We start from the raw sequence: 7,202 nt of genomic DNA on the forward strand, positions 1-7,202 counted from the left end.
TACACTTCCTGGACGGCTCCTTCCCATGGGACTGTCAACTCCATGATCAGGACCCTCTTCTTTGCTCCCGACCACAGGACGATGTCTGGCCTCAGAGAGGTGATGTCTGGGGGAAACTTCAGCTGGTGAGTCGAGGTCAGCTCTTACTGACCAGTGGCTTTCTGGGGCCAGGACTGTTGTTCTGTTGAATGTGGCACTTCTGTGCAGACGGTCCAGCTGTGATAAATCAGACTAGTTGCTTCTGCTGGCATTGGGCTTGACTGCTGCGACTCTCATGTTCTAGGTGAGTTCCTCCAGCTTCCTTGGCACCAGGTCATGCCGCCACCTGAAACAACCCGTGCCAAGGCCATCCATCTCCTCACCCTTTCCATTCCGGCCTTCTCTTAAACTCTGCAGTACCTCCAGGACCAGACCATTCAGACCATTCACCCAGTTAACTCTGCAGTACCTCCAGAACCAGACCATTCAGACCATTCACCCAGTTAACTCTGCAGTACCTCCAGGACCAGACCATTCACCCAGTTAACTCTGCAGTACCTCCAGGACCAGACCATTCAGACCATTCACCCAGTTAACTCTGCAGTACCTCCAGGACCAGACCATTCACCCAGTTAACTCTGCAGTACCTCCAGGACCAGACCATTCAGACCATTCACCCAGTTAACTCTGCAGTACCTCCAGGACCAGACCATTCAGACCATTCACCCAGTTAACGCTGCAGTACCTCCAGGACCAGACCATTCAGACCATTCACCCAGTTAACGCTGCAGTACCTCCAGGACCAGACCATTCAGACCATTCACCCAGTTAACGCTGCAGTACCTCCAGGACCAGACCATTCAGACCATTCACCCAGTTAACTCTGCAGTACCTCCAGGACCAGACCATTCACCCAGTTATACATATTCAGAGATGCAGTCAGGAAAGAACAATAGATTTAGACACCTGCACACTTTTTATTGGCTTTCCAGGAATCAACACTAACGCTGAACAACACTAGCTACAACTTAGTTCAGCAGAGTCAGCTCAGAGAATCTACCATCAGTTTCCACACAACCAAGGGAATAGATACAAGTGTGAATGTTTGTGTGTGTGTGTGTGTGTGTGTGTGTTTGTGGACAGAAAGTACAGAAGGTGGCCTCCCCCTCCTCTCGGACTCACTGCTGTTTCTGTACTTAGCCGGGGTGGAAAAGTACCCCAGACACGCCGAACCCTCAGTTAGGAGGAACACAGCTGAGCTGCTGACAGGCCTGGTCATGTGGGCTGAGGAAACACCCCCCCCACCGCCAGACAGTCTCCACTAACTTCTGGCTCCCATATGTGGCCGCCCCCTCTCCTCCTGCTCTCCCTCTCTCCCCTCTTCTCCTTCTGCAACCTCCTGCATCTGTGTGCTGTGGTTCGACCGTGTGTGTGTGTGTGTGTGTCCTGTGTTTTGCTGTTGAAACGGGTCGGTTCCAGGGCGACCGGGACACCATGGCTTCCCAGCGGTTCTGTCTGAGGCTGGCTGTGTTGACCACACTACTGGCCGTCCTGACCCTCACAGGTGAGCTACCCCACCCTGCTCAGTGTGTGTGTGTGTGTGTGTGTGTGTGTTTCTGTCTGTTTCCCCAGTGTCTGTGTATGTGCCAGTCTGTCTGTCCTTTCACGCGGTCAGACTAGTGTTGGTTCATTCTAATAAGCAGAGAGAACTTCCTAACGCAGGGTGAATTCATGAGGGGGGGGGGGGGCACGTGGGAGTTAAACTATTGCAACATACCAGAAAAAACGCACATACACGCACACACACACAGTCTTGCATACTGTAGGCACACAAAAACAAATACTGTACACAGGAAATGAAGATTAAGAAACAAACAAACTAAATTTTCTAGGAGAAAATTAAGAGATGGTGGATTATTTTCTCTTACTGACAGTGGAATTACTGTTTTTTTTTGTGAGTGAGGGAATTGAAGCAGGATAGAGGGTAGCAGATAGAGGACCAGGAGGGTGTGAGGGTAGCAGATAGAGGACCAGGAGGGTGTGAGGGTAGCAGATAGAGGACCAGGAGGGTGTGAGGGTAGCAGATAGAGGACCAGGAGGGTGTGAGGGTAGCAGATAGAGGACCAGGAGGGTGTGAGGGTAGCAGATAGAGGACCAGGAGGGTGTGAGGGTAGCAGATAGAGGACCAGGAGGGTGTGAGGGTAGCAGATAGAGGACCAGGAGGGTGTGAGATATAGAGGATTAGCAAATAGAGGGGTCGGGAGGGGCTGAGATAGAGAGGATTAGCAGATAGAGGATCCCTCCCTTCCACTCCCCTCCCCTCAGATTGGCTGCTGTGCTGAGCAGGGCTGGACTGGGACACATCCCACACCCTGGCATTTTTGGCCCAGACCCGACCACCACAATCGTTCGGACACCCACCAGTACGAAATCCTCGTGGTCCCTTTAAAAATGCAATACCACCGTACTATTTCCCTAAACCACTACAAAGATGAGTAAGTTCCGTGGACAAGTGAACCAGTGCAAATGGACGAGTGTACTCACTCACTCTTGACTCCCTGGTGGTCAGACGTGGCCGTAGAGCACACTTTCTCAAACGAGTACACTATCTCAGACGAGTACACTATCTCAGACGAGTACACTATCTCAGACGAGTACACTATCTCAGACGAGTACACATCTCCATACTCAAGTAACAGTTACAGCAGAAGTACAAGACATCGTCAGCCCTGGTTCTGAGACAGTAGATTTTCTTTTGTGTGCGTCCATTGCTCATTTGCTCATTTGCTCATTTGCAACCCAAATCGCCTGCTAACGATTTTCAATAACAGTATGTGTTTTAACCTCAGGCTGTGTGTGTGTGTGTGTGTGTGTGTGTGTGTGTGTGTGTGTGTGTGTGTGTGTATGTGTGTGTGTGTGTGTAAGCGTGTGCACAACTGTGATCACAATGGTCTGACTGTTCAATCTGAGGGACACATAACCAGATGTAGTCCTGATTGTGTTCATCAGACGTCTCAGGTGGGCACATCCTGCGCAGGGTCCTGAGGAAGAGAGAGGGTAACTATCCCCCACGCGTTTCCCTTAAACACTCTCCCCCACGCTGCCTCCCTTAAACACTCTCCCCCACGCTGCCTCCACACGTCTCCCTTAAACACTCTCCCCTACGCTGCCCCCACACGTCTCCCTTAAACACTCTCCCCCACGCTGCCTCCACACGTCTCCCTTAAACACTCTCCCCACGCTGCCTCCACACGTCTCCCTTAAACACTCTCCCCCACGCTGCCTCCACACGTCTCCCTTAAACACTCTCCCCCACGCTGCCTCCACACGTCTCCCTTAAACACTCTCCCCCACGCTGCCTCCACACGTCTCCCTTAAACACTCTCCCCCACGCTGCCTCCACACGTCTCCCTTAAACACTCTCCCCCACGCTGCCTCCACACGTCTCCCTTAAACAATCTCCCCCACGCTGCCTCCACACGTCTCCCTTAAACACTCTCCCCCACGCTGCCTCCACACGTCTCCCTTAAACACTCTCCCCCACGCGTCTCCACACGTCTCCCTTAAACACTCTCCCCCACGCTGCCTCCACACGTCTCCCTTAAACACTCTCCCCCACGCTGCCTCCACACGTCTCCCTTAAACACTCTCCCCCACGCTGCCTCCACCATCTCCCTTAAACACTCTCCCCCACGCTGCCTCCACACGTCTCTCCCTTAAACACTCTCCCCCACGCTGCCTCCACCCTTAAACACTCTCCCCCACGCTGCCTCCACGCGTCTCCCTTAAACACTCTCCCCCACGCTGCCTCCACACGTCTCCCTTAAACACTCTCCCCCACGCTGCCTCCACACGTCTCCCTTAAACACTCTCCCCACGCTGCCCCCACACGTCTCCCTTAAACACTCTCCCCCACGCTGCCTCCACACGTCTCCCTTAAACACTCTCCCCCACGCTGCCTCCACACGTCTCCCTTAAACACTCTCCCCCACGCTGCCTCCACACGTCTCTCCCTTAAACACTCTCCCCCACGCTGCCTCCACGCGTCTCCCTTAAACACTCTCCCCCACGCTGCCTCCACACGTCTCCCTTAAACACTCTCCCCCACGCTGCCTCCACACGTCTCCCTTAAACACTCTCCCCCACGCTGCCTCCACCCTTAAACACTCTCCCCCACGCTGCCTCCACACGTCTCCCTTAAACACTCTCCCCCATGCTGCCTCCACACGTCTCCCTTAAACACTCTCCCCCACGCTGCCTCCACGCGTCTCCCTTAAACACTCTCCCCCACGCTGCCTCCACACGTCTCCCTTAAACACTATCCCCCACGCTGCCTCCACACGTCTCCCTTAAACACTCTCCCCCACGCTGCCTCCACACGTCTCCCTTAAACACTCTCCCCCACGCTGCCTCCACACGTCTCCCTTAAACACACTCCCCCACGCTGCCTCCACACGTCTCCCTTAAACACTCTCCCCCACGCGTCTCCCTTAAACACTCTCCCCCACGCTGCCTCCACCTGTCTCCCTTAAACACTCTCCCCCACGCTGCCTCCACACGTCTCCCTTAAACACTCTCCCCCACGCTGCCTCCACACGTCTCCCTTAAACACTCTCCCCCACGCTGCCTCCACACGTCTCCCTTAAACACTCTCCCCCACGCTGCCTCCACCATCTCCCTTAAACACTCTCCCCCACGCTGCCTCCACACGTCTCCCTTAAACACTACCTCCACACGTCTCCCTTAAACACTCTCCCCCACGCTGCCTCCACACGTCTCCCTTAAACACTCTCCCCCACGCTGCCTCCACACGTCTCTCCCTTAAACACTCTCCCCCACGCTGCCTCCACACGTCTCTCCCTTAAACACTCTCCCCACGCTGCCTCCACACGTCTCCCTTAAACACTCTCCCCACGCTGCCTCCACACGTCTCCCTTAAACACTCTCCCCCACGCTGCCTCCACACGTCTCTCCCTTAAACACTCTCCCCCACGCTGCCTCCACACGTCTCCCTTAAACACTCTCCCCACGCTGCCCCCACACGTCTCCCTTAAACACTCTCCCCCACGCTGCCTCCACACGTCTCCCTTAAACACTCTCCCCACACGTCTCCCTTAAACACTCTCCCCCACGCTGCCTCCACGCGTCTCCCTTAAACACTCTCCCCCACGCTGCCTCCACGCGTCTCCCTTAAACACTCTCCCCCACGCTGCCTCCACACGTCTCCCTTAAACACTCTCCCCCACGCTGCCTCCACACGTCTCTCCCTTAAACACTCTCCCCCACGCTGCCTCCACACGTCTCCCTTAAACACTCTCCCCCACGCTGCCTCCACACGTCTCCCTTAAACTCTCCCCCACGCTGCCTCCACACGTCTCCCTTAAACACTCTCCCCCACGCTGCCTCCACACGTCTCCCTTAAACACTCTCCCCCACGCTGCCCCCACACGTCTCCCTTAAACACTATCCCCCACGCTGCCTCCACACGTCTCCCTTAAACACTCTCCCCCACGCTGCCTCCACGCGTCTCCCTTAAACACTCTCCCCCACGCTGCCTCCACACGTCTCCCTTAAACACTCTCCCCCACGCTGCCCCCACACGTCTCCCTTAAACACTCTCCCCCACGCTGCCTCCACACGTCTCCCTTAAACACTCTCCCCCACGCTGCCTCCACACGTCTCCCTTAAACACTCTCCCCCACGCTGCCTCCACACGTCTCCCTTAAACACTCTCCCCCACGCTGCCTCCACCCTTAAACACTCTCCCCCACGCTGCCTCCACACGTCTCCCTTAAACACTCTCCCCCACGCTGCCTCCACACGTCTCCCTTAAACACTCTCCCCCACGCTGCCTCCACACGTCTCCCTTAAACACTCTCCCCCACGCTGCCTCCACACGTCTCCCTTAAACACTCTCCCCCACGCTGCCTCCACACGTCTCCCTTAAACACTCTCCCCCACGCTGCCTCCACACGTCTCCCTTAAACACTCTCCCCCACGCTGCCTCCACACGTCTCCCTTAAACTCTCCCCCACGCTGCCTCCACACGTCTCCCTTAAACACTCTCCCCCACGCTGCCTCCACACGTCTCCCTTAAACACTCAAACAAATAGTGTTTGCAAGCAATGTCAAATAGGTGATTTCGTTCACCCAGTGCACACAAACCATAAAAAAATACAAGAAAAAAAAAGAGTGAAATAAAATACCTCTTACTTGATCTATGTATTTGACCCAAGTTTGCCACGCATACAGGAAGGTGTGTTATAACTCACACTCTCTGGCTCTCCCCAGTGGCGGGTGATGGCAGTGCGCCCCCCAGAGCTGCGGTGGCCATCCACCCAGCCAAAGCCAAGGAGTTCCTGGCCAAGCTACGGAGGCCCAAGAGGAATATCTGGGACCGCAGTCGACCAGACGTGCAACAGTGGATCATGCAGTTCATGTACATGGGCTATGATGAGACGGTGAGAGGGTGGGAGGGAGAGAGGGAGGGAGGGAGGGAGGGAGGGAGAGAGGGAGGGAGGGAGGGAGGGAGAGAGGGAGGGAGGGAGGGAGAGAGAGAGGGAGGGAGGGAGAGGGAGGGAGAGATGGAGGGAGGGAGGGAGGGAGGGAGGGAGGGAGGGAGAGAGGGAGGGAGGGAGGGAGGGAGGGAGAGAGGGAGGGAGAGGGAGGGAGAGGGAGGGAGGGAGGGAGGGAGGGAGGGAGAGAGAGAGGGAGGGAGAGAGGGAGGGAGGGAGGGAGAGAGGGAGAGAGAGGGAGGGAGGGAGGGAGAGGGAGGGAGGGAGGGAGGGAGGGAGAAAGGGAGGGAGGGAGAGAGAGAGAGAGGGAGGGAGAGGGAGGGAGGGAGGGAGAGAGGGAGAGAGAGGGAGGGAGGGAGAATGAGAGGGAGGGAGAGGGAGGGAGGGAGAGAGGGAGAGAGGGAGTGAGAGAGAGGGAGGGAGGGAGAATGAGAGGGAGGGAGAGGGAGGGAGGGAGAGAGGGAGAGAGGGAGTGAGAGAGAGGGGACAGAGAGAGGGAGGGGGGGAGAGGGAGGAGAAGAGGGGGGAGGGAGGAAGACAACGAGGGGGGGGTGGAGAGCAAGCCTGGGGGGATATGGGATGGGGGGGCGGAATGGGGGGGTATAGGATGGGGGGGTGGCATGGGGGTGTGGGATGGGGGGGGAGAGGCAGGGGGGTGTATGGGATGGGGGGGGGGAGCAGGCCTGGGGGGGGGTATGGGGGGATATG

General features: G+C 56.6%; 1 protein-coding gene across 1 annotated transcript in view; it reads left to right on the forward strand.

The window, feature by feature from the left end:
* Positions 1-1,421: 1,421 nt before the first annotated feature.
* Positions 1,422-7,202, forward strand: part of ecrg4a (ECRG4 augurin precursor a) — a 6,935-nt gene continuing 1,154 nt past the window's right edge. Inside the window, exons 1-3 of the mRNA XM_084451684.1 lie at positions 1,422-1,543; positions 2,989-3,036; positions 6,271-6,440. Coding sequence (XP_084307810.1) covers positions 1,474-1,543; positions 2,989-3,036; positions 6,271-6,440 — 288 coding nt within the window. The 5' untranslated portion in view covers positions 1,422-1,473. The remainder of the gene's footprint in view (positions 1,544-2,988; positions 3,037-6,270; positions 6,441-7,202) is intronic.

This window comes from Borostomias antarcticus (assembly GCF_949987555.1).
Source record: "Borostomias antarcticus genome assembly, chromosome: 17".
Classification (NCBI taxonomy): domain Eukaryota; kingdom Metazoa; phylum Chordata; class Actinopteri; order Stomiiformes; family Stomiidae; genus Borostomias; species Borostomias antarcticus.